Source organism: Pseudopodoces humilis, chromosome 24, assembly GCF_049639895.1.
Source record: "Pseudopodoces humilis isolate 2021_Gansu_Grassland_sample_001 chromosome 24, ASM4963989v1, whole genome shotgun sequence".
NCBI classification, from domain to species: Eukaryota; Metazoa; Chordata; class Aves; order Passeriformes; family Paridae; genus Pseudopodoces; species Pseudopodoces humilis.
In genome coordinates, this window is record NC_142223.1 from 2,866,980 (window position 1) to 2,894,910 (window position 27,931).

Sequence of the window (27,931 nt, forward strand, 5' to 3'; positions counted from 1 at the left end):
TAAATGTCCATATCTTTTAGTTCTTTAAAGTAATTTTGAAGTTCCTCATTCAAAAAGCTGAAATGAAACCAGTGGCAGTTCCTCTGGAGAGAGGGCACAAAGTGTGTTTGGGATGGGATGTGCTGTCTCTCCACTGAGACAGCCCACAGACACTTAAGAAACAAAAATCACATCTTAAAACTATGAGTAGATTTAACAGTTGAACTCTAAAGAATTAAACATCATAGAAACATTTCACACTTTCTGTTTTTCTTTCCAAGGGTCCATAGTCCACTCACTCAATCCTGTGCAAAGGTCATGTTACTATGGATATGACCTGCAAGAAATGTGTTGCCTCAGAGCAGCACAAGTCACATGAACAGGCTGAAAGCCAAGACTTGCTGATTCACAGTCCTGTAGGATTTTCATGCTTGTGCTGGGTTCACTGCAGAACAGTCCTTGTGCCATCAGGTCTATGTTCGTCCTTTAAAAGTGTTCATGCAGGTGTAGCTCCCAGAAAACTTGTGGATTTCTTCAAGTGCTGCCTGGGGGAGAATGCTGGTGTAGAAGCAGAAAGAAAATGAACAGATGAGACAAAGCCCTCAATCTGTTCTAATGAGAGAGATGTAAATATGCATTTATGTACATAAATATACAAATGCTCAAAAATCAGCTAGTCAGAGACACAGACAAAACTGGCATCAGTTTCCTGCTGGAGGAGGCCTACAGGGAGAAAGTTCCATCCACTCACTCTTTCTCTACAGAAATATTTGCCCAAAGAAGTCTGTACAAGCTGTAACTTGGAAGATACCATTATGTTTTATTCCTTCTAAATACTATACTCTGATATACAGAAATTTAACTGGAATTTTCTGGTTAACCTGCATCTGGTTGTGCAAGGCATGTGGCCTCTTCATCCTAAGGTATGGATAGAAACCTGATTTCCTGACAGCTACTGTAATGAAAAATAACCTATTAATTCTTACAACACAATGGAACAGACTTATTCTGGGTGACAGAATATCTGGGAACTTTTACCCCAGATTTTACATTCAGAGCAAAGCATTTACTGTGAATTATTTTTTCTTTTTTGAAATGCAATACTGAAATGATTTTCCACAGAAGTCTCATTGCCTTGTTTCAGTTCCTGACTGCAGCAGCTTTTCCAAAGGATTTAGTGCAAACTGTCATGGAAACACAACGTGAATGTCCCTTCTCTTTGGCTGTTCCAGGATATGAAGTTATGATTTTTTTTTTCCTTAGAGACATTAAAATTCTGGTCCTGATCACATACAAAAATATTGATTGAACAGTTTCACTGATGTAACATAGGCAAATGCAGGTGAGACATCCAGGCCTCAGGGTTCAGAAATCTTGCACAATAAAAAGCCTGGAGTCCAATAAGTGACTTAATAAATCCCAATCAACTATCAGTGTAAGTTAATTATTATGAAATTCCCTAGACAAAAATCCAGTTTACACCTCAGGAATGTAAATTTTGGGAACGAAACTGGTTTATTAAGGGGATATACAAAGAGAAAACATCTCCAAAGGGAATCTCAGAAAGTGTCTCCCTTTTGCTTCCATGCCTGTCTTTCGAGGGAAGAGATGAAAGAGCAGTTCTGGTCAGCCTGAGCTTTGCCTCAGGGAACAGAAACAGAGCAAACCTTCCCTACGTGGTCAGGCTATTGCTGGGCAAAGGAAATACTCACCTTTTTAGGATAACAAGAACATGCATTGTCCATGGAAGGAGAAGGAAGGCTTGATTCATCTGAACAGCTTCTACTGTCCTCCTTGCCACTGTCTCTGGCTTGAGAGGAGGAAAAAGACTAGGGAACCTGAATGAAGAAAATAAAAAATTAAACAATTACACATGAACCAAGCTCCTTTTTTAAGGTGTCACTGTCCAAGTCCTGTTACTCTGAGTTATTGCTGGGTACTGGCCTTCAAACATGCTGTATCTCTAAGAGGCAGGAAATTCCAGTTCCAGCCAAAAAGCCCAAAAGCAGAAAGCCCAGTTCCAACCAGCACTACTGGGTTAGCTAAACAGTTAAGAATGTACATGTTGGTGCCCTCAGGGAGAAGTGGCAGAGAGTAATCAGAGCCCTGATTCAGGGCTTTTCTTAATTTGAATGCAAACCCATACCAAATGCTGTCTTTTCAACGATGGTATTTTTCCTTTTACTCTCTGTTCCTCTTTGCTTGATTCAAATTGTTGACAGGTGAAAGACAAATATTTTCCTCCATTGCCAAACATAAGGCTTTTCCCAGCTCCTGCCTTGGAGTGCCTACCTTGACAGTGCAGATTTTCTTGACTAAGATAGCACAGTATTAACAGGTTATTTTACCCATTGTAAAAGATTAATTTGGACAGCCATTACTTGGTCTTGTGGGCAGAGGTAAAAAGGAGGTACTGATAGTCTCACTTCAGTAAGTGGCTGTCAGTCCTTTCAGTGGGAAAGGATTAAGTATTCCAATGAATAAAGAAGGAACTTGTACTGTTAATTCTCAAGTAATTTGCAGACTGGTCCTTTTGCATGACCTCGATTGCAGATTGCTTCCCCTCCCTCTCTGGTATGGCTTGAACTGATGCAGGGAAAAACAGTCTCAATGTCTCCCCCAGCACACTGAGGGAACCAGTCTGATGAGTCCCAGGTGGCCTAAAGTGACCCTCTGTTCCCAGGCAGCCAAATGAGACATCAAATTCTCTTAACTAAATGAAGCATTAATTAGGAGTGTATTCTGATGATTCATTTAAAATGAGATGCTTTATTCTAGTTCCCCTGGACTGACCTGATTCTCATGCCCTGGAACATCTCTGTGCTGGTGTGGAAGGGCAGGACTGTGGTGGCATTCACTCCAGGACAGTCCAGCAGCCCCAGGGTCAGGCTCTCCATAAAAGCAAAGGATGAGGCTTTGGAGGTGCAATAGTCAATGGCACCAGGGATGGCTGACAAGGCCAGGACAGAGTTCAGGCAAACAATGTGCCCATTCTGCAGCTCCAGCATCCTTGGCAGGAATGCTTTGGTGGTCTGAAGAATAAGAGAGTTAAAAGAAGAAAAAAAAATAAAAGAAAAAATCACTCAGCAGTGATACAACAAAACCAGCACTGACTGAAAAAAATAAGGTGACACAGACACAACAAGCCTAAGTGTCCTGTTCATTATGTCAGGAATGGAGTGGCAGAGGAAGAACCTTGTTGCTTTGCCATTTTCTGAGATTCTAAGTGGGCAAAGTTTGTGTAGAAACACAACAAAATTCCTTCCTAGCACCTATATAAGCAGTACTCCTGGATGAAGGCCATGAACAGAGTGCCTTCTATGCTTAAGAACTTTTATGGGATAAAGTCTTCAACTAAGTGATGAAATCACAAGAAGCTCTTTTTCATTTCTATTGTCTGATTCAAAATGGACTGAGTTTCACAGCTCCCTTCCCTGTAGTCCCACACTCCTCTGATGTTCCCTTCCCATCACCATACAGGAAACTCCTCTGTGAGCTCAGGCTTTGACAAAGACATCAAATGTTTTACTGAAAATCACAGAATGGGAATAAAGAGCATCAATTACTGAATGCTACTGAAAAAAAATATTTTTGATGTCTTTCCTCTGGCCTTTGCTCCTGACATTGTTTTTTCTCTCTTGTTTTCAAGACAGACTGGTTTTACCAAGCATCCCTTAGAAAGACCTACTGGCTGTAATCCATCAGTCTCCTTCCCAACTCTGACTACATGGGGCACAAGAGATTATCTCACCCAGAACTGTCCCAGGGTGTTTATGTGCTGGGATTTGAGCAGTGCATCATCATCGCTGTCCATCAGGCTCTTCCCATGGACCACAGCAGCATTGTTCACCAGGATGGTGATGTCACCCACCTGCAATTAAAAAACCTCAAATTATTTGTGACAAGTGATATCTCTCCTCACAAATCAGCCATTTCCATTAGAGCTGAATAATCATTATTGCCCAAATACATCATTATTTTTATAGCTTTTGACATTCTTGCCTATGGGCCTTGTAATCCTCTGGATCACCACACATAGGTAGCTGGACTTTGTACAATCTTATCTGCATGGTCACCCTTTTTTCACAATGTATTTTTTTCTCATCAAATACTCAATCACAGAATCACAGAATCATTAAGGTTGGAAAAGACCTTTGGGATCATCAAGTCTGACCATCAACCCAGCTCCACCACTGTGCTCAGCACTGATCCGTGTCCCCAGGAGCCACACCCACATGGCTTTTGAACACTTGCAGGGATGCTCCTCCACTACTGCCCTGGGCAGCCTGTTCTGATGCTTTACAACCCTTTCCATGAAAATGTTCTCACTAATATCCAATCTAAACCTCCCCTGGTGCAACTTGAGCTGTTCCCTCTCCTCCTGTCCCTGTTCCCTGGGAGCAGAGCCCGACCCCCCCCTCCCCGGCTGTCCCCTCCTGGCAGGGAGTTGTGCAGAGCCAGAAGGTCCCCTCTGAGCCTCCTCTTCTCCAGGCTGAGCTTTCCCAGCTCCCTCAGCCCCTTCACAACCAGTGTTCTCCCAGACCTTTTCCCGCACGGCCTTGGCTTGCCGATAGACTTCCTCGCGGTTTCCCACATCACAGATGAAGTAGTGGCACTCTGTCCCCATCATCCTGATCTCCTCCGTGGTCTCCTTCAGGCATTTCTCAGTCCGACCCCACAGGATGATCTGCAGCAAGAGACTTTTGTTAGAGTTGAATTGCTTCTGTTTCATATCTAAAATAATTCAAACATGCGTCTGACTTCAACAGTTGGATGGAAATCTTTGATGTGTTTTCACTGCCAGGGCTGTTGTTTCGCTTCATTTAAGACAAGCAGTGAGTTTCTTTTACATGGGGAGTATCAAGTGGGACCTGTGTCCCACTGCTGATCCTCTCTTTACAGATTCTTTACAAGCAGCACAAGCTGAAACAAAAAATCAGATGTTAAGCCTGACTGGTATATGGAATGTTTGGAAATTTTTCTGTATCATGTCATTTCAAATCTCTCCCTGTCTTTGCTATACACATGTACAGAATGACAAATTTATCCTAAAACCACTGATCTTTCTGAATGATCTTTCTGGTGTGCTCCCTACCTCTTATTTTACGTTTGGAGGTAAAATCTGCTCTGCAGTAAAATGTATTTTTTCAGCCTGGTAATTACTTGCAATGCTGATTGCAGGCTGATGTCTCAGGTGCATTTCAAACAAGTGTAAATCCTACCACAGACTTCTAAAGTGAGAAATTTCAAGCATTAATTTATTTTGTAGCTCCTACATGCAGGATTTCACTTGCCACTCTCTTTTAACACAGTAAAATTTAACCACTGCTATTTGGACAAAGAAAATTCTGAATATTCATGGAACAAACATTCAAATAATGGAGCATGGATTTGATTCACAATGAGATGTAAGCAGCCAACCCTATCTGCATTTCCACACCATCAATGAGGTCAGAAATGGAAATAACTTGAAAAGTCACCAAGTTCATTAACTTTCATCGTGGGGCTTTGTCCAGTACAATTCTTTCTAGTGAGGCAAAAGCATCAAGTTTGAGATGGAGCTTCCACCACTGTTCTTCAAACATTAATCTGCAGCTAAACAGATTTAAGCACAATATTTTTTTCTGAGTACAGAAACTTATTTTCTATTTCTTTTAAGGCTACTGGAAGGAATATAATTTCACCTGTTACCTAAGACATCTATGAATGAATTGATCTATCGTTTTTGCTCTTCAACTAAGTCTTCTCAGCACTCATCATGTTATAAATGGTGAGTCACTGTCATTTTTTTCTGCAAAAAATAAATTACTGAATGGAGCATGTTACTGCAATCAGCTGACTGCTCTGTGACTCTAAGAGCAAGATCCAAAAGAGAAAGAAGAAACTGAAAATGCAAAATTATGGTGCTATTTCCAAGCATGTGTGATCCAGGACTATAGTTCCCTCTCACACTACTGTGTATTGAGTCTGTATCAATCTGACCAGTATATTGATTTTTTAATGGTTAAAGATAACCACACTTAAACTTCAAATATTAAAGAATCTTTGAGTTTTCTCAAAGTTGAAAGAACAGAAAGAAAAAGGTCTGAATTGCATCACTGCTTATAGCTCAATCCCTGCAATTAACTTAATAACAGCAAGATAAACATAAAAAAAAATTATGTGTGCAGTATTCTTACCCCACAACAAATCTCTGGCAGGGAGCTTTAACATGCTTATTTTTAAAGACTAGTTAAGCTTATCTCATAACTGGTACTAAAACTAATCTCTGGCAGGGTCAAAGAGCTCTTCAGTGTGCCCAAGCAAGGCTAAAATGCAGAAGTACCCAAATCCCCAACCATTTCTCAAATGAGTTACATTTACAATTAATCCCATTTTCATGTCACTGGCACATCTGTGAACACAAACATACCCAGACTGATAAGATTTATATCCTCAAATTCTCCAGAGCACTAACCAATCTGGTTAACCAGAAACTTCAGAGCGTGTATAAATATGCCAGAGCCATTTCATGGGAAATCTTATCTCAGGGGAAGTAATTTTCAAGGAAAAAGCTGTGATCACACTTAAAGACTGTAAGAAAGCATATGGCTGAAATTGCAGCTTGTATGCTGGCCTGGCTTCCAAAGTCTCAGTGTATCACCCTTGGCCATCAGGGCTTGGCATCTCCTCAAAGCTTGTAAAACTGATGGCTATTTACTCACTTCTGATCCCAGGGCTAGACCGAGGAATATTTTTCATGTGTACACAGCAGACTTGAAGGGAAATCAAGAACATGTGAGAAATTTCACAAGCTCTCAGGAAGTATTTACAAAATACTGTTCAGCTGCGTGCACATGCCCACATGCTCTCCCTTTCACAACCCACATGGAAAGGAGAGGAAAAACCTCTGTGGAAAGGGGAGGAAAAAAAAAACCACCACAAGATGTCAACTGCAAACATCGAGTTTGATGCCCACGGAGTTTTGCATCCGGGTGAACTTCATCCTCTTTGCAGGGCTGGATTAGTCAATGCACACACTAACAAATTAAATGACTTGTTGAAGAGTGATGGAAGGTAGGGCAGGAAGAGGAGAGAAAGAGAAATAAGGTGTCAGACAAGGAGAGTGTAAGGCAGGAAACTGCCCTCACGTATCTAATATTCCAATGCTTCACACTGCTATTGCTAAATAAAAAAGTAGATCCCTCACTCTTCAATCTGTTTCAAACATCCATACAGCCTCCTATTCCCAGGAGCTGCCACTGATGCATTGAATGTCAGGAAATATACATGGAAGAATAGTTAAGCAAAGGATGACCTGTCAAAGGAACATCTGTCTGTGATGCAACTCTTGGATATAATATTTTTTTATGCCCCAACTGTTTCGTTGGGACCTTTAATATCCTACAGGCAAGTCTTGCAAGGTGACCCCGTTAAAATCTGGGCCACCTGGGGAAGACAGAATTTGCTGCTTATCCTGCTGACAACATTAATTTCAGCACTGACTTCTTTCCATGAGAAGTTTTTGTGTCTTTGATACTGTCCACACTCAGGTGAAGGCTTTAGCCTGTCTAAGAGAAAGGCAGTAAATAAAAGCCCATTCTTTTGTGAGAGGTCCCTGCTGACCCGGTGGGAAGTGAGGGCTCCTGCTGTCATTTCTGCTACTTTTTACAGATGGATAAAACTCAGAACTCAATACAAAGTACTTTTGGTCCAAATTCAAGCTTGACTGCTCCTATGAGATCATATGAGACTTTCAATTTCTCTCTTACATCTGGCCAGACTCAATTGGCACAGGCTTCCCCCCAGCCTCCCAGGACATCAGATCTTACAGCGAGACAAGTCTGGAGTTGCTGCATTTGTCTCACAGTCGAGGCTTCTGTTGCTCCTGAACATCTTTAGGGAGGGTTTGGTTTAGTCCTTCTGCATAGACAATACAGCAGTTTTCTGTTTTGTCTAGGTTCTTATTCTCCTCTGCCTCCTGAGATTTTCTACAAAGTCTTCAGTTCTCTGCCCTCCTGCATTCAGTCTCTTCTGCAAAATGTGCCATCAGTGATGATCATCCACGCTCCTGAACAAACCCTTCTGCTCCCTGTTGAGCTGAGAAGCCCCTGTGGGCCTGGGGCTGTCTGCTGCTGCCCCTGAGCTCCAGCTACCCCAACACCCCACTTCCCTTGGGATGCAACCCTTGGGATACAGGACTATTATTATCTGCTCAGCAAACATCAAGAAAGGCATCACTTTATCCTGCCCCAGCTGGGATTCGAGGGCTCTGCATTCCTGAGGAGTCCAGACCTGTGATTTTGGAAATGGTCCATTTTATTAGGAAGCACAATTTTTCAAATGTAGACATGGGGTTCAGAGTCTGGTCTGCCTCCTCTTTCCTTTCTAAGTGTAAATCTAAATTAGCAATAAGTGTGTCCCAAATGGAAGCTGAGAATGACTCCCACAGACACAGAAGTTCCTGTCTGGACAGAGGAAAATGCCAAGGAATAAGCAGGGATACTGATGATTTCCCAGCCTGTCAGGATGCTGCACAGTCACCGTAACTGTTACAGTTCACCGTAACTTACTGGTGGACAGAGGAATATTCAATTTGCATTTTGGATAAATTCTCGGACAGACAGATTTCCATCCTGGAAAGAATCCAGCCCTTCTTTCTTCCCCCACTTCATCTCTCGCTATCCTCCCCTGCCTGCCTGTCCCTGCTGCACCAGACACGCTCTCCTTTCATAGAGTTACTGACCAGAAAATTGGCGAGGGCAGGAGCCCGGGGAGGTGGATAATCCTGCTCCAAGGCTTCCTGCCCACGCTTACCTCGGCGTGACCCCGGGCTGGCAGCAGCAGGGAGGAAGGTGGAAAGGGAAAGCCATCCCTGACACTCCAGAATCCCTGCAGCGGGGCAGGATCCGCCACTGGACACAGGGAACAGGAGATTTATACTGACCGAGATTTATACACCCTCCTCCCCTTGATGAACTTCAGAGTAGGAAAGGGTTGTGACATCACACTTGGTGCAGATTTTCCCAGGATTTATTCACGGATTTTTGCAAAACAAACCTTATCTGTTGATCGGAGTCGCAGAATTCCTTATCTGACCTTAGGAAAATCCTTTCAGCTGGAGGGGCAGGCACTGCATCCTCTGCTCCCTGAGGACTCGTTTAACACAGGATTTAATCTGCTAATGAGCCCTGCCCCGAGGTGAGCTCGGAGGGGACTCAGGGAAGGGTTTTGCTGCTGTTGGACTAAGGTAAGGCTCACAGAGACCGGCACTGGCTTGGTGCCCAAAGCCCAGTCCTGGCTGCAGGGCCAAAGCCTGGCTTGCACCGTAACACAAGAAGAGTTATGATTCTGACCACCGCAAAATCAGATAAAGCCACTAATTTATATAAACTGGTCTAGACTGAAGCTGCTATCAACAACAATATAAACATGTGATCAAGGCTTCCGGAGACTGAAGGATATTCCTAGTGCAGGACACAAGGTTAGAGCTAACTTTACATCACTTACAAGGCTAGTTAACTTGCTCAGTCCGATTTTATTGCTAGCACAATTCAACAACAGCAGCGAAGGAATGTTGCCCTTTTACATCATCAATTATTTTGGCACTGTATCTTCAGCAAACCCGCTGTGCTAGAATTTCTGCCTCCAGTGAGCTGGAGCACTCCTGGAAAGGTGTCCTAAGCAGAACTGCACTTGTGAGACCAAACATCTGCTGTTTCCAGTCACTCCCCTTGGGTTATCTGGGCTGTATTAGAGTAAAGAACTGTTCAGTCTTGGTCTTTTACGGCACAAGGTGGGATGTGATTAGCAGCTATAACTTCCATTCAGCAAGTTTCTCCATTTTACGATTCATGAAGCAATTCTCTGATATAATCTGAAGACACTGAAAGATGAGAGTGTTGCAGAGAGACACGAATGCCCTTCCTGCCTGATCTCATTATTGCTGCCTCCACAAATCAACCACAACTCCCAGCCCCGGATCAGCAGAGATAGGAAGTAGTTGGTAGGTCAACACATTTCATTCCCCCTTTCAACCTCCTTCCTAGTCCAGTGGAACAAAAGTTGCTCTGTGTGAGCTGGTATCTGTAATTGCACAGACCTTTGTTCAAACACAGAAAGCCTTTCTGCGCCCAACACTCAAGAGTTCCTGCATACTTTTAGGAAGTACAAAGTGTAGATAATCCACTGAAGTATGCCAGTCTTATCCCCCTATATTTACAAAGCCTGGTAGTACTAACTCACAGTCTGTCCTCCGAAAAAAATGCATTCCAGTGTGTCCCATAATCCCGGCAGAGTTTTGCATATCGTGAGAAAGGGAAGCTAAATCGCACAGCCTCAAAAGCTCCACGTCTTTTGCCTGTCAATGGCAGAAGGGTTTTCTCCTCCACCCCTTCCCCTCTCTTGGCCCCAGGCAAAGGCAGTCAAGTTCTTTCAGGAGTTCTCCGTGGGAGAGGCAGCTAAAGGCTGATTACTGGAAGAGGGAAAGGTGTGGCCCTGCAGTGTGAAAAGCCAATCTTTGCTTTAGAAAGAAAAAAAAAAAAGAACCTTGTGATGCCTGAAGTAGGTCAAAATACTTAACCCAGCCCCTTAGTGACACTTCTGTAAAGGTAAGCAAACAAAACAGGACAGTGGCGAATTTCTCTCAGTTCCCACAGCGAATATCAAAGCTGCAAGGGACAGGTATGAAAAAGGTTGTATGTTAACGTGGAGAATTAAGAGAGTAAGCCTATGTATCTATTTCACACACAAGCTTTTCTAGGTTTCTATTTAGCAATTATAAAACCTGTAAGAATTTAATTTAAATTTAATCCTACCACCCTGGTAAACACAAACCCACAGAATTTATTCTAAACTGGTTTAAGTCCAGGAGTAACGTATAGTAATGAGATTAAAAGTTAGGGCTAAAGAGACTTCAGAAGGAGACTAAGAGTGAATTCCAATCCTTTTAGTCTAGAGTCAGAACTTTTATTAGGTTATATGTTGACTTAGCACTCAATGGGATTAACATTATTCACCTAAACAACAGTCAATTCCAGCTGTAACTCAGTCATCCTTTTTTCCCTCTGCAAGAAACCAAAGAGCACCTAAAAAAATCACAGAGGAGTATGTCAACACCTGCCTGCTGTTCAACAGAGGCCTTCCTTGCAAGGAAAACGGTGTGATTTTCTGTGCACACAGGCATTTAAGAGCAGCTCCCCTAAAGAAGGGAACAAATGCCCACTGTTCTCACAGTCAGGACTATGTAAGGACAGGTGGCCCCATGCTGACTTTTTGTTTTAATTTTTTTTTTCCAATTGCTTTCGTCTGCGGCACAAACAGACTCCAGACTGCCTTGGGAGCAACTCTTCCCAGCTCTGCTCGGAGCAGAGGAGGAAGGGGAAGGGTGAGGGTTGTTTGCAAGCAGAGGTCAGGCAGGAGTCAGCCTTTACAATCCCATTAACGCTGGGACAGGGTCAAACCGAGTGCACGTTCCAACAAAAAGCACCAAGTGGCCACAAGCTGCCACCCTGGAAGGTCCCTGGAAGCATCTGGGGGATAAAAAAAAAAGACAGATTTTTAAAGGTGAATATCTTGCCACACCACGTGTGAGAACCGGCTGCTGCTCCAGGGATCCAAAGCACACAGAGAAATATCCCGCAGTAAAATCCTCTGGCTGCAGAGCAGGAAGAAGTGGCGAATCTGGGGGTGGGGAGAGGGGTTAGAAAAGTTCTGTGTTTGAGGTAAGGCTTTGGAGGCATCCACCAATAGAAATATAATACTCCACCCTGCAAAAATAACTAGTGTGCTGCTGCCGCCTCCGTTTGCTTGGCATGGCATCCCTATAATCCAGATTCCTATAAAAATGTCCACAGAGATCTCAGGAAATTGTGGGGAGGGTAAATATGCAGGTGCAGAACAAGATGAAGGGATAGAAAGTCAGTAAGTAATATTTTAAAGGAGAAAAAGAAATTACCACAATGATCTGACAGGACATTTCAGCATCACTGGAGGTTAGCTGTGTGCACATTTTTCTTCCAAAATGCTGCATTATTTTTACTTATTGCATATAACTCTCCAGGTAAGGAACCTGTGGCAGGTTAAATGTTCATGTAAGAGAGTTAAATATTTACTACAGTGCAAAGTTATGTCTACACAGAACAGGAACTGTTCTTGGAAAGCTAAAAAAACCCCAAAAGTTAGATTTCAAGGTGATGTTAGGAGGAAAGAACAAGTGGAATTAAAAAGTGGCTCTTGCACAGTATTATTTCACCTGACTGGGCAAAACTGCCCACAAATTGCCTCTTCAACCAACAATTAATTGAAAAGTCTGCTACTTCTTAACTAACAAAGTAGAACAACCTGACAATATAAATGTATGTGAAAGAAAAATGAAAGAGCTACAAACTGGGTGCCAGTCGAAGCGGATTCTTCTGTAGAGTCTGCCTTTCTATTTCTGAGATGAATTCTATAGCAGAGCAGCCTAACCTTGAAATGCTGAGTGGTTTTAACTTCCAGTAGAGGGGGCTGGCCACTGCATCCCCCCAGGGACAGCACTGACTCCTAGGTTAGACCCTGCACAGCTTATAAAAGCATTAGTTATGCTGCATTACGAGTTTAAAGAATTGTCAGGTTTAATTCAGAACACCTTCAGTTTTCCTCTAAGCTAAATCACGATGAGCAATTCACCAGCACTTCACTTATTTTGGGGAATATATAAAAAAAATATTCTCTACAAACTCTATAAAAATAAAAAATACGGATTTATCAATTAGAGGATGTACTCAAAACATCACTGAAAAGAAAAACGAGGGAAGGGTTTCAATTTGTTAAGCTGGGAGAAGGTTTGCAACAAAAACAGCCATGGAAATCTAAGGGTGAATAATGTTCCCAATGCTGTCATTATAAACTGCCCTCCAGAAAGGGCTAAAATATGCTCCAGATCATCCATGTGCATAATAGGATGCAGTTCTTGACTGAAAAAATAACTTCTCCCGTGAGGCTACTGGAGAAGTATTGGAGTTAAAATAGCCTGCCTTAAATTTGTGTATAAACTGAACACCAGCAACTGCTCCAGACGAGCTCCCTTACAAGCCTTTCTCTGCCTCCAGAAAAAGAGAACTGCTACCATTTTCAAACCATATAAAAGCTGTCAAAAGGTGCCTTTCTTATAAGAATGTTAGGAGAAGAAATAAAGGGCACTGCTTAGAAGAAAGCTTCAATATTGAAATGCTTAACTGGTAGCCTATCTTTTAATGTGCTTTTCAAAATGTTATTTTTTAATGGTGGCTGTTGCTATGCAACAGGGCAGAATCTCTAAAATCTATTCATGAGTTGTACAAATGGCAGTTTTCAGGACATATTTAACTCTCTCGGTCTATTAAGTCAAAGAGGGAGGATGGGAATCAGAGGACTGTAAGCTCCCAGAGCACAACTTCCCCCCCCAGGGGTACAGCATGGCTTAAAAAGGGTCTTTCACTGATTATATAATTTTTTTCAATACTTTGTTAGGATAAAGTAGCTACCTCGCTCTCAAAAAAATGTGAAAACCAGCACAGCTCTGGTTAATAAAATTATATCTAAATGTAGAAACAAAAGTTATACACATGTTCATTACTTTTACCCAGAAATGATCAAAGCAATTCAGATTCTGCCACAATGGTGGTTATTTAAATGAGAGGGGCTGGCCAGGCAGTCACAAATCCAGCTTTAGCATACTCATAACTTACAGCTGCCTGGAAGTTACCATCCTTGGGATGTGACTGCATGCTTTTCAGGCCACTGCAATGCAAAATGAAGTTAATTCACTTCAATGTGAACATAAAATCAATTAGGTTATCACAGAACATGAGACAAACCTGACCTTCCAATAAAATAAACTGTATAAAGTAACCTGGTCAGTAACTGAGGTTTAGCTGAGGGGCAGAAATAGAATATTGAGACACAATAATTCTCAGCATGTTCAAAGGTAGTCACAGCTCTTTGCCTGAAGGGTTCCCTCCCTGCCAGCAGCTTCAGAGCATTGGGGATCTGGAAACTGCTCCAAGAAAGTGTGTGAAATTTAGCCCTAAAAAAACAGGCCTATTTTTGGTTGACTCACATTCACTTTTTGCTTGCACTGAAATCTAAGTGACAAACCCAAGTGAAGTAATGGCCTGAAGGACAGCAATCCCCACGTGCAGCAGTGGGAGATGTGGGATGGATTGGCAGTGTTGGAATTGCACTTAGAAACGAGGACCCTGAAATAAATAACACCACTTGGCCTAAATCTGAGACTCAAATGCAAACCAAAAGTGTTTGTTTTTACTGATTCCAGTGGCTACAGAAACCATTCTAACTTCATCCCAAATATATCAACTCCCTCTGAGCTGGATCTTTTTTCATTCTATAACCAGCATTCTGATTATTTAGTGCATTTACAATTTTAACAACAACCTGAAAATGTGTAGTTTATAATTTTATATCACTTATTTTATAAACATAACTTATTTTCAGTGGTTAAAAATTTTCTATCTCTTATTGTCCCTTTCAAATCAGTGAGGAAGAGAAACTAAAATCCCTTTATAGATGTAAGATGCTCTTCTAAATTTCTGGTTTTGCACAAATGCTGGACTAAGATGAGACAGTGTCAGTGGTCAAAGGCATCAGGAGAGCTCAGTGAGAGCTGTAAACAAGTGCAGTGATGTCAGGAGGAGCTGGCTGACCCTCTGCTGAACTCTGCCTCTGAAGGACACGCAAAGTGCCAGATCCCTTTCCCACACATGTGTGCACACACACATCCCCCTCCTTTCATCACAAAAGGTGTCACAGAACAATCTGCCACAGTTGCACATCATCATCCAGGGAAAGAGACCCTGGAACCCCTTTTGATGCCAAAAGACTTTGCTTCTGAAGAGACAAACCTAATCCATAAGCACATCAAATATAAACACAGCACGGCAGTGGTCTCGGAGGGGCCTGGATTACAATCCAGCCACAAGCAGCAGAAAGCTACAGCACTGCACAACCAGCACGTCCCAAACCCAAAATCACACAGCTCTCTTCAGCGAGGCAGGACTCCTGCATTTCCCAAGGGCCTTGGAAATATTCTGACATAATTCCTGACAGCTCACTGTGGCCAGAGCCAGCCCTGAACTATTTGCATTTGGGGAAGAAGCACTTGTACCAGCTGGATGTCTTTAATATCCCACTTGGAAGCATGACCTTGTCTCCTTAAGGCTGATTTGTCCTCACAGGGAAGGTTTTTTAGGAGTTGGGTACAGGGAAATTGAGGTTGTAGTCAACATCAAACCAAGCTGCTGAAAGGGGATGTCAGGATTTTCCATTCCCTCTCCACCAAGCTTCGCCCAGGGAAGTGCTGATCAGAGACAAGCTGTCTGTGTTTACTGCCAGCAAGGAGACTGAAATGACAGATCGAAGACAAACAGTAATTTAATGTTCATGTACAAAATATCTGACTGCCCATTGTTATTGCTGATCCATTCTGTTGAAGAGCATGGAAAGATGAAGTGCTCAGTGTCTTTACAGCAACACTCTTCACTCCCATAATTTAGGCCTGGTATATTTGAGTTTTTTCTCGAGGTCCAGTAAAAGGATTACCTAAGAATTTTTGTTTTCAGGTAAAATGGTGCCAGTTTGTCAGCTCTTCAGACACAAAGAAAATCCTGGTTGTACCTGGTGATTCAAAGGGCAAATAACAAACCCCAGTTATAAGCATATAACATATCATGGTTGTTTTGAGTGGTGGCTCCTGTCTTCTAAACGTAGGCCTGGCCATGAAGGAGATATTTGCTCCTTAGTGAAGCTTCTAAGAAACACTGAAGTAAGATCTTCAGTGCCTGAATTTTGACTTTCTGATACAGGCCAGCTCTCCCAGAAGTTTCAACAGCAGGATTCTAGTCCAGGACTAGTTCTGGGAAAGAGGATCTACCAGAATGACAGAGTACCCATGGATACACCTGTGCTGCCCAAGAGAAGGGAAGATGACTGAATGAGAAGTCAAGTTTGAACTCCATTTGCACCAATTTTAAGTGGCTCTTTCACTGAGATAAGGGAAGAATTTTATTATTAGCCAGGTCACACCAACTGCCACCCCACCTTTATACAGAGTTTTTCAAATCTGTAGCTAAAATTGTGTCGTACTACAGGATAATCACAGAATCTTTCCAGGCATCATTTTTATACCGCCTCAAAATATGTATAATTTTATGCTGGCTACTCAGAGCTAGTGTGGAACTGTCACTGGTTACACACTGAGAGCCAAGTTTACCTCACAGGCACACACCTAAAGCATAACTGATTCAGCAGAGCTGCATTTTTCAAACATGATTTTACTGCTATAAATGGAGCACTGACACATTTGCTCAGGCAGTGTAAGACAACAAAAATCCCTATGTTAACCAAAACAAATAAGCTCTGCAGCACTGCAGTCAATAAATTGTAATTAAGAAGGTGGCAACATAAGGATGCCTGTCCACAAAATCCCATTGTAATTACGCATAGTTTATGGCTAAACTAATGGGATGAACAATTTAAATTAATTAAAAACTCTGCCAAGGTACCCATCTATTCCCAAGTCTATTAATTAGAATCAATTTAATCCCCACTGGGATAAAGGTCAAACAACATGTATTTGACCCTTTTCTCCTGGCGTCAGTGTTATCAGCCAATGGATCTGGCAGTGCCTGGGTCTGACTTGTTCGACTCTTCAGGATGTTGACAGGATGCTTTGAAGAACAGAGTCTGGGCCCAGCTAAAAAAAAAAATCTCTAATAATTTCTGCTTTATATTCCTGATAAGCACTGGTTCAAAAATGCCAGAGCTTGTTCTCTCTCAGTGGTCAGCTCTGGGCTGTTGTTCTCTGTCTTTTAAGAGTTTTTCTTTTCAGCCTCCCTTTCCTGCAGAAAACCTTGAAGCAGCAATTGTGTTAGATTTGTGTTTTCAATTTGGGACAGGGATCAAAGTGAAAGAAACCCTAAACACTAACTAGCATTTGCTAGTGGATTTTAAAACAAATACTCAAACTTATACTCGATATTTAAATACTCAATTAACATTAGCTGATATTTTCAAACTGCCCTGAAGGAAAGATACCGAATTTCTAGACCCTTGTTCAATTTTATGGGAAGGAAATCAAGAGAACTGCCACATTTTTTTCTTCTTTCCATCACTTTTGTAGAATTAATTAGCTGGCTGCTTCTGTGAACTTCATCATTATCATCTATTTGTCCTACTTTATTTTTTTTTTTTTAATTGCCTTATTACTTTCATTCTTCTCAGGTTACTGTCAGGCCAAGTTCCTGGTCTCTGCTCTGGCTGTTTGATGTAAAACCAGATATTTCTTGATGTGTTGACTTTGACTGTTGCTAATTTCTTTAAGAAATGGAATTTAGAGTCTATTCAGACTTTTCTAAGCTCCACTGCATAGTATCACCCCAATAAAGCAGGTTTCCACGGCAGCATTAAGAATAATAAAATCTTTGATTCCTTTAAAATGTTTTTGTCAAATGTTTAGGATTGTGTGCACGGATTATGGTCACTCTTAAAGCAAATTGCTCTGCCTGGCTAATTAAATTAGACATTAGCTCAACAGCATGTTTGATTCTTTTATAATGCAGTAAAAACTACCTACAGTGCTTCAGATGGAAATAGTTCTACAAATCTGAGACTTTTTCCTAGCCTGTGCCAGAGCCATGACATAAATGCAACATAAATACACAGCAGCACTTTTACAAGTCACTGTAGGTGATGAAACGACGCAAATAAAATAGGGATGAATCACTTCAGATAAGTGGCATGAAATATCATAGCCCAAAACCTTCCTGTCAGCCCTGAAGTTCAGAAAATCCACCTTCTTCCTTCCTGTGGTACAAATAAGACTGAGAATCACGGAATCAGACTATGGTTGAGGCTCTGGACCTCTGGATGTCCTCTGGTCCAATCCCCTGCTCAAGATCAAACACCTCATCTACTGCTTTGACCAGGTCAGCTCATTTTGAATTTCACTGCCTCCTCCTCCAGCTTGCCAGGTCTGAGCCTCTGTTTCCACTTTCAAGGTATTAATTTCACTGTACCCTTTTCCTATCACCTTTCATTGAGCAACAGGTCTTCTACTGCAGCCTTTACCTCCCAGCATTAATTTTTAAAACAACCTGTCTGTTTTCTACCACACTTCCTGCACCTTTTTAAACATTCTTCAAAACTCTTTACTGCTGCTTTTCAAACCCTACCTTAAAACTTCCATTGCTATGATGCCTCCCCAAAATTTTAAACTGGCTCAGCAAGTGGTGTGGCAGTGTCTGGCTTTAATCAGCAGAGTTCTGTGTTGGTACTCATTGTTGGCTTTTGGTTTTTATCTCCACTGTCACGTTTGTTTAGTTTATCCCTGCCAACCCTGAGACCAGCATCATCTTTTGCTGTTGTTCTTATGGAGCACATTTAGCATCTTTTTGGTGTTAAGTCAGTTTTTGAGGCACTGCAATGACATTAATATATAACCTCATCTTTAAGATTTTTTACAGCATTGGCACAGTCCTTTTATTTAGTGGGAAGCCTCACTTAACTGCCTTGATGCCAGACCTTCAGCACATTAAAAAGTGCTGGATCTTGGTGTGACAACACAGCATGGTCTCATTGGGACAATATTTTCTCATGACATCACCATATCTTGATGGGAGATGACAAGACTGTAACTCTGCAAGTCCCACTTCTTGTTAACGTTATTTATTCTTGCAACATACCCAGCAACAAAAGACAGGTATGTTCCAAATTATAAGTTAAAACAGCTCCAGCCCAAGCTGCTTCACAGACACCAAAGATCTGAGAGCTGATAAATTCTGGTGGTGCCTGCCAGGCAGAGACACTTATTCAGCATGTTGTTCCAAGGGCTGGCCTTGGCACCAGCACCCAGCACAGGCTTCGTGCCATCGCAGACTGGGACTCCAAACAAGGGCTCTTCTGCCCATCCTTAAATCCAATCAACAAAGTAGGGAGCTGCCAACAGGAAGCCATTAAATAAAGCTGCCGTCAGGATGTAATCTTTGGAGAAATAAAGCCTTTCTGGAGACCATAAAGCCACCCAATCAGATCTGTGCTCTCATAGTTTACCAAAAGTTTCAAATTAATGTATTATTTCGCATGACATGGAAAAACATTCACTCCCCAGCCCTTCTCATGTACTTCTGGTTGCTGATAAGTTGTGACATGCTCTAATAGTTCACTGTAAGATTAAGTACTTAAATTTAAGCAAGATTAAAGTAACCATCATTTAACATATCCCTGAAGCTGCTGCATTCCTATGGTGGTTTCTCCCCAACCGCACACACAACAGGAGAGATTAATCACTTACAACCTCATATTTGCACTACAGGTAAACATTCTCATTACACTAAAATATCTACAGCATAGAAAATGTGCTCTTTTCTTTTAGATTACATGATCCTTTCTACACAATGTCAGATTGCCTTTTCCAAATGGTCACTTAGCTTTTCTGCATTTCAAAATGACTGCACAGATATCCATTAGACACATGGGCTCTGTGTCATTGTGGTACCACCACAGGGCAGGAAAAGCATTCAGAAGGGGGACAGATGCTCACCTGGCAACAGTTTCTTAGCACTGAAATCTAAATATATATATATATCTCTATAAATTTTACACTGAGTCTTTTAAAACCAGGCCACCTTAAATGCAGTGTACCACACTGGCATACACTAGGTAATGTACATCAGAACTGTGTCCATTTCTTTTATAAACCTAATTTTAAAGGCTTTCTGATTTCATTATGTTAGGTCACGATGCCTGTTAAAAATCAGATTCTGAGGAAAATCAGGTCCTCTCAGCTCTGAAAGCTGTGTCATTTTAAACTGGCTCTTTTCCTTCTATCAGGACTAATGTTCTCTGGGGTGGCCAGATCAGGTCTAGTCATGTTCTGAGCTGAGAAGGAATGAATGTGTCAGAAATCAGTTATTACTTGCAGAACAAAAGTGTCTCCTTGACAACTGGCCCAGCACAGTGGATTTTAAAGCTGACAGAAGCAGAAGGGCTTGCTAGGGTTCCTGCAGGGATCGCATGCCTTCCCATCCCTTCCCCACTCCCCCAGCACATGGTCAGGAATTCCACACCTTTGTCCATTACAAAAGGAAGGTTTCCAGGTTTGGAACATTGCAGCCCATCTGGACAAAGCCTGGGGCACATTCCCATTCCTGTGCACCAGGAATTGGATGCCAGGCAAGAGCTAATCTGTAATGCAATTTAGCAAGACTTCTACAGGCTCTGAAAGTGCAACCAGCGATGATTCTTTGAGAGTGATCAATGCTTTAAGACATTTTGGAATAGGAACTCTTACTGAATCCACGGGAGACACTCATAGCTTTTGTCCTGCATCTCAAAGAAAGGTCACAGCTCTGAAACAGCAGCAGTGGCTGCCTTTTGCCCTCACTTCAGGAGACTGGTATTAATTTAATATCCAGCTCTAGTCACAGTAGAGTTAATCCTTGATCATACAGCACTGGTATGTGTTATAAAGAAGCTTTTAGAAGGTATATACTAATTCATACAAATCAGGACAATAACATATGGGCCATTCACTTAAGAGTTGGACTCGATGATCCTTGTGAGGTCCCTTCCAACTCAGAGCATTCTGTGAAATCTGTGAAATAATATGTCAATGTGATTCATAAAGACCAAAGTGAAATATTCACAGACCTACAGATGCAATTTGTGTGGGAAGAGTGTGCCATTGATAAACTCATCTCAAAACCTGCCAAATTTTCCATTACTGGGAATACAAGGCTAAGTTCTAAGACCCAATACCATTTTTTTTACATAATCTCTCTCCAATACTCTCAAGCCTAAACACAAAATAGCCTCAAATCTCACTCAGCTAAACCCCTCCAATTATACAAGGCTTTCAAGCGCTTGTAATTTCTCTGAGGTTTTCTATTCTGTTGGAGAAAGGGAAACACTGAGGGAAACTCCAGGTTCCAGCAGCAGTGTGGGCTTGCACAGCTCTCATCCATCCCTTCCTTGGTGCTGCTTCCTCCCTCAGCTTCTTCCCATCCCAACTGTCACTGATCTGAAAGAGAACAGCACAACCAAACGACAAGAAGTCTTCCAAAATGCAGACACTGAGGTCTGACTTTGAAAAATGTTGTGAAAATATCAATGGAAAGAACAGTTGAGGTTTCAGGTTGTTGGATTTTTCTGGAAAGGCTGAAGAAACTCTTCCAAAGTCACTGTCAGATAAACAAGAATACTAAATTACATAATAGAGTTCGGGAATCTATTTCTGTTCTATCATTAACATATTTTTCAATTACTTCTATTAGGTTTTGTTGACATTTAACAGTGCAGAATGCCTAAGAACCAAGCATCCCTTTCCTGTTCAATCACACCTCAAATTAGATAACCTGTGAACAAAGCAAATTAAAATGACAGGGAAACTTTTTAGAGATCAAGGTTTTCTAAAAGAAAACCTAAGAAAGAGTGAGGCATACAAAAGACATAAGAATCAAAACTTCTTCAGTAGAGACCATCAAAACCAGGGCTGACAACTTCCTGGCAAAGGCACTATAATGAAACTTCTGTAGGAAAAGCAAATGGCTTTGAGGAAAGCAGGCACAGTTTCCCACTCTACTGAGCAGTGAATGAACCCATTCAGCCCCTACACCCCCTGACTGCTCACATCTGCAGAGGGCTGTTCTCCAACACAAGAAATACTGTTCAAAGGGGCCAGCCTTCCCAATATTAACTGGATTATACAGTACAGGCTTTGCAGAACACTGTTAGGCTTTGGAAATGGATTTTTATTTCATAGGCATTAAATCATAAACTCATAAAAGTCTCTCCTTCTCCCATTTCATTAACACAGGCATTCTCTGCCATTTTGGCTCACCAGGGTATCAACAGCCTTGACAGAGCTACCAGTGTGTGTGACTGAGGAAGAGGTGATGCTTCATTGACCAAATACTTTCAAGGTACAGTCAAATTCTCAAGAGTTAAAGCAAGCAACAGTGAGGATTTTGAATTCTGCAAGCAGCCAAGAAAAGAAAGCAGAAAGTTAATTTCTCCATCAATTCAGCCACAGCAAAGTAGCTTCTCAGCCGGCACTTATGAATCTGGACACATCTCTGGGAAGTTGGATTACAACACTTGAGCACTTCCGGAGAAAAGTCAATGCTGTTCATCGCTCATAATAACACTAACATGTCCTGGATCATCTGTAACCACTTCATCCCTGCATACAGCTCATTTACATGCTCTCAGCTTTTTCCAGAAGTGCTCCAGGAAGCATTTCAATACACAGTGCCTCCCAGGACCAAGTAGTTCTTGACAACTACTTGAAATTACAAATGGAGTATGGATCCTTTGACCTCTCAGCGTACACCTGAACAGGAATGATCTGATGATTAAAGTCTCTCATTGCCTAAAAACTGCTGGCAATTTTAATTGGAAAAAACAGAGCATTGACTTCTGAAAGTGCAAATAGAACTGGCACTGCTTTGTGCCTTATTGGCCATTTCTTCAGAGAGGCCAACAGACAACTGTGAGAAAAGAAACATCACTTGGGAAGGAAATGTCTCCTAGACATTTATATAACTAAGTCACATTTGAGGCACAATGGCAGAGCAATGAGGGTAAAGAATGGGAATCTGGATGGATTTACAAGGTCATGCGCAAGAGACTTCCATTCCATTAGATTGAGAATTTTAGTCTCCGTGCTCATCAGTCAAGCACAAGACATTGTATTTCCATTTGCATAAACCCTTTTGGGATTTATTTCTTGTCATCTTCATAGCTTTGAATGGAATATCAAATTTTAGAGTAGAGGAGCTGCAGACGTGACAATTCATAATCTTGTGAAATACAACATTTGTCACCTTGCGTGAAAACGGATCCGATACACCTCACTTGTGAGCAGCAAAACCAGCCTCTGAAAGTGAGTGTAAGATGAAATCCCATCCAGCCTAATTACCAGAGAAGTTTCATATCGTCACAGTCCCAACTAACTTATCTTTCTGAAGATTCTAATCTCAAAAATATGGTTATATATCGCCGCCTACCTCCAAAACCCCGTCACTATGTCTGTGTGCGCAGGCGCTGGGAGCACTTGGTCAGGACACACTGCACACCCTCCACCAGAACCTGAAGCCGTGGCACTGCTGCCAACCACCTCCATGCCACGCTGGGCTTGGCCCCAGAATTCCACACCTTTGCTAGAAGTCTTTTTCTTAACTTGAAATATGGTGACTACACCATCTGATAATCAGAATCTGTTCTAAGTTGTTTGTTATGATCAATAATTAAAGCTTTGTATATTATTGTAGGATGGTTAACAGTGTAAAAAGAGAAAAACAGTCAATTTTCACAAGCCTAATCAAAAGGTGACTTGCTAGACACCGCAAGCCTTTTTCATTTCTTTGATTGTCAAAATCAAAGCACAAAATTGAAGAGGAGTGCCAAGCAGAAAGTTGAGCATGGTACATGGCAACTGCATAAAATCCACAAATTTAGGGTTGAGCACAGAAGCAGGAAAGAAATGAAATCAGAGTGAAGGGAATGGAAACTACCACATGTGGGTAAAATTGGCATTAAAGCTGCTAAGGAGAATAAGCCAACTTCGGTGTTCTCACCACGGGCTGACAGGCAGTGCCAGTACCTGAGGGATCAAAACTCACTGAGTGTCATATATGACTGACTGGACACCATGATATAACTGAAAAGAAAATCTAACTCAAATTGAGTCAATGCAAAGATGTAAACACCTTGATGACACACATGAAAACATCCCAAAAGGCAAAACACTCCAAAGGTCTAACCAGTAACTAGGAACACAGAGCATTTCAGAACATCATATGAGAAGAGTACAAAAGTTCCCAATAATCATTCTCATGTATTCTTTCCTTTTACAATACGTAGAGATTTGGTAGCTAAGACATACAGCTAGAAAACTGTGTCTGTTCATAGTAATTCCAGCCTCAGCTCTCTCTCAAGCAGCCCTGTCTCCTTTTGGCCCCTGTCCCCTGGTTCCTCAGGGCCATTGTTCAGCTCCCAGCTCAACTGCAGCAAAACAGCTCCTAAATGTGCTGTAGAAATGGTACCACTTTAATGTCAGAGCTCAGCATAGCAACCAGCCACTCTAAATAAATAAATAATGAAGCGTGGTATTCCAACAGATAATATAAATACACTTTCAGCAAATTTCTTGGGTCCAAAGGTCAGTCAACTTGTTTGCTCTGACTCCCAGAATGTGTAAATCTCAACATGATGTTTAAACACAAACATAGACAAACATCAAAGTTCAATGCTGACATATTTTACACCTCGGAGTTACATGCCAGAATAGCTCTGTACCACACAGAGAAAACTGTAATGCATGTGTAAGGAAGTGACAAAACACTATCCTGAACTAAATCCAATTTTTTTTCTTTAAATAGCCTCTCATTCTGTATTTTTCCTCTTCTTTCTTCTCTATTTACTCTCATTCATCCTCTCACACAGAGAAGTATTTGTGCAGCTGTATAATTTCACCAGTCATCCACTTAATTACCAATAAAAGGGGAGATGAAATTTTCCATCCTAAGATTCATTTCAGGGATGTGTGTTTCTGTATCCCTGACCGATTCCCACATAGGGACATACCTGTACTTAAAAAACCACAACGTTTCAAGGTAAACCACCAAGTTCCTGAGCAAGAGAATGGACCCACCAGCTACACAGGCACTTCTGGGCTGCTGTGCAGAGCAGCCACTCTCAGCCTCTCTCCTAAAGGAAATGTGCAAATAACCCACAGCTTCCACTCAAGCTGTGCTCTTCTTGCCGGGTTCTCATTCATCTTCCTTTTGAACAGCTCTGGGCTGTCCAGAAGTGAAATACAAGGGACTTCAGGAAGCACAAGAAATTAATTTCACGAATGGAAACCCACCAGGGTGAAAGGGAACACTTCTCCCCACTGTCCCAGAGCCACCTGCCCCTCTCCTCCGGGGTGATACACCTGGATCTGATCCTGATAGATGCAGGTTCACTGTGCATGATCCCCACACCCAGCAGTGCCAGGACGCAGCCCAGGAAACAGCAATGGAAGTGAGCACTGGCTCCATGCACAGGAATTGCTCAGCTCTCCTTCCCCTGCCACAGGAAACCTGGGCTGAGGCGAAAACCTCTCCTTTGTCAGCAGAGGGGAATTCACGAGAGGGACCTTTCTCAGCATCGCGTTTTCACGGATGGGATGGGGAAAGGCAGGATGCAGGGAAGGAGGAGTGGGCAACTTCTGAAATGTAAGTGATGTAATGACTCAGTTCTGCAAAATGAGAGCCTCTCTCACCTTTACCAAGTGATCCCACCTAGAGGTGTGGGAACAGAGCTCCCTGGCAGAGCAGCAGGTGGGTGCTCCCCCTCCCCTCCCTGCTCACCTTCCTGGCTCCTCTCCTGGCGAATTCCCGGGCCAGGTGGCGGCCGATGCCTCGGCCCCCGCCGGTGACCAGCACGTTCTCCCGGGACAGGTCTCGCAGCTTGGGCGGCAGCACCAGGCACACGGCAGCTTTCACCACCAGGTACACCATCTGCACCGGGAACAGCAGCAGGGCACCCAGCCACTTCCACATCATCCTCTTCTCCCAGGCAAAGTTCTCTTCCAAACCTCCACAAAACCAAGGTGACAGGGAAAGAAAAGCAATGCCCTTCATGCACCCCCAGACGGGTGACAAGTCTTCAACCCCCTTCCAAAACTTGGGGGCAAGAGGTTCTTGGACTGGAAAAAATCCTTCTCTCCCCCTAAAAAAAAATGGGGGTAGGAGTAAAGTAGTGCAGAAGACCAAGTCACTCCCCTGTTTCTTGATCGGTGTCCTCTGGGATTGTCAAAGGCAGGTAAAACAGCTTCCTTGCTTTTAACTGGATGATTTTTTTTTTTTAATTAAAAGATAGGAAAAAAAAAAAGTAGAATTAAAAGTAACCATACATCCCTCCGCTGCAAAGACCCACATAAAAATCCAGTATCCAAACGAAAGGTTTTTATATTTAGAAAAATAAAATAAAGCAGCCCATGTCTCCAAATTTCAGCCTGCAGTGCCTTCCAGGCAGCTCATTTCTATTCTTAGACTCAGGAAATTGCTTAAATAAGACAGAATTGCCAGGACCTTCTTTTTAAGAAAGGCTCTATTCAGGGTGAGGTTGTTGTTTTTGTTTTAGTATCTATAAATATCTATAGACGTTCTGTCCTGAGCCGGTTGCAAAGGTTGAGCTGGTCACTGCCTCTCTCTGCCCCCTCTCCCGGTTTTTTCACTTGGAGTGTCTGATCACAGAGCAGGAATTACGCCGTGCACTACTTCAGCTCCGGCTCTTACTCATTTCTGCCTATTGCCGTCTCTGCCGCTCAGGGCCGCGGCGCTGGGGAGGTTTTATACCCCATTAATCCTGATTGACAGTTAAAGTGTCGGGGCGATTTCACTACTGTTCCTGGGAGTGGCTCTGCTCTGCCCTCCCCCGCCGGCCGCCTGCGCTGCGAGCGAGCTGCGGCTCGGCGGCGCTGCCAGCGCGGCCAGCGGGGCCACCTGCGGGCACTTCTGGCCACCTATGGGCCACCTGCGGGCACTTCTGGCCACCTATGGGCCACCTGCGGGCACTTCTGGCCACCTATGGGCCACCTGCGGGCACTTCTGGCCACCTATGGGCCACCTGCGGCCACCCCGGGCAACCTATGGGCCACCTGCGGGCACTTCTGGCCACCTATGGGCCACCTGCGGGCACCCCGGACCACCTATGGGCCACCTGCGGGCATTCTGGGCCACCTGAGGCCACCTCTGGCCACCTCTGGGCCACCTGCGGGCACCCCGGGCCACCTGCGGCCACCTCTGGCAACCTCTGGGCCACCTGCGGGCACCCCGGGCAACCTATGGGCCTCCTGCGGGCACCCTGGGCCACCCTGAGCCACCTGCTGGCACCTCTGGCAACCTATGGGCACCTGAAGGCACCCCGGGCCACCTATGGGCCACCTGCGGGCATGGGGGGCAAACTGTGGGCACAGTGGACTACTTGTGGGCATGCTGGGCTCATGTCACACTGGGCTAGCTGTGTGCCACACTGGGCTCCTGTCATACTGGGCTAGCTGTGTGCCACAATGGGCTCATGTCATGCTGGGCTAGCTGTGTGCCACCCTGTGCTTGTTCCGTGTCACCCTGGGCTCTGTTATGCCGCCTTGGGCTCACTGCCTGCCGTGCTGGGCTTGTGCCACGCTGGGCTCTCTGCAGGAACCAAAGTGCTCTGCCACCAAGGCAGGCAGCCCCTGCCTCCTCCCTCCCCTGCGTGCACCAGAAAGGTGCCCTGGTGTGACCTGAGCCCAGGGAAAATCCAGCCAGGAAGAATCAGGGTAAGGCTGAGTTCAAAGCCACCACGGGGAGCTGCTTGCCCAAGGCCAGCTGGTGTGTGGGGGGCAAAGCTGCTTGCAGCCCTAGATTGCCAGCTGAACCCAGCCTAGGCTGATAATCATCAATATCTAGTACCACTGGGGCAGTGTTTTTCTGGAGAGCATGACACCTCATGGATTTTCCATGCTGGAAGATGCTTGCATTGCTGAAAACTGGGGATTCAGCGGTGGGCAGTGAAAAAGGCAGGCTCTGAATGACAGAGGGAGGCTCACACTTCAAAAAAAGGGTGGTTTCTTCCAAGACTTTTTTTGTCCAGTGATAAGGGCATACCCAGAAGGTCCCCACAGCACTTCAAACTCTGTTGTAATAGGGGAGAGGGCAAAGTGTATCACAGCAGGTCCCCAGGTCCCCGGCTGTTTGCACTCTCAAGCATTAGACAGGTAAATTAGGATTACAGTAGTACAGATTAAGCTTTTCTGAGGAGGCTGTAACTGCACATTCCTGCCCAGCCAGGAGCTGTGGCAGCAATCAGAAATAACCTAAAATGCAAAGCTTTGAGGCTATCAAAAGATCTCAAGGATATCAAAACTCACAGTATTGTCTTGACACCCGGGCTGGAAAGAAATTCGGGT

General features: G+C 43.3%; 1 protein-coding gene across 3 annotated transcripts; it reads right to left on the bottom strand.

The window, feature by feature from the left end:
- DHRS3 (dehydrogenase/reductase 3) lies at positions 1-27,910 on the bottom strand. Of its 3 annotated transcripts, none has more exons than XM_005528310.3 (7): positions 27,893-27,910; positions 25,350-25,827; positions 4,523-4,666; positions 3,731-3,850; positions 2,773-3,011; positions 1,692-1,817; positions 1-537 (listed from the first exon to the last, which is right to left on the bottom strand). In XM_005528310.3, the coding sequence occupies exons 2-7, from the start codon at positions 25,620-25,622 to the stop codon at positions 453-455; spliced, it is 987 nt and encodes a 328-aa protein (XP_005528367.2). In that variant the 5' UTR covers positions 25,623-25,827; positions 27,893-27,910; the 3' UTR covers positions 1-452. The 3 variants fall into 3 exon arrangements, with proteins under 3 accessions (XP_005528367.2, XP_087922536.1, XP_087922537.1); XM_088066410.1 differs by lacking the exon at positions 27,893-27,910 and adding an exon at positions 26,073-26,296; XM_088066411.1 differs by lacking the exons at positions 25,350-25,827; positions 27,893-27,910 and adding an exon at positions 10,204-10,348.
- Between the last annotated feature and the right edge of the window lie 21 nt (positions 27,911-27,931).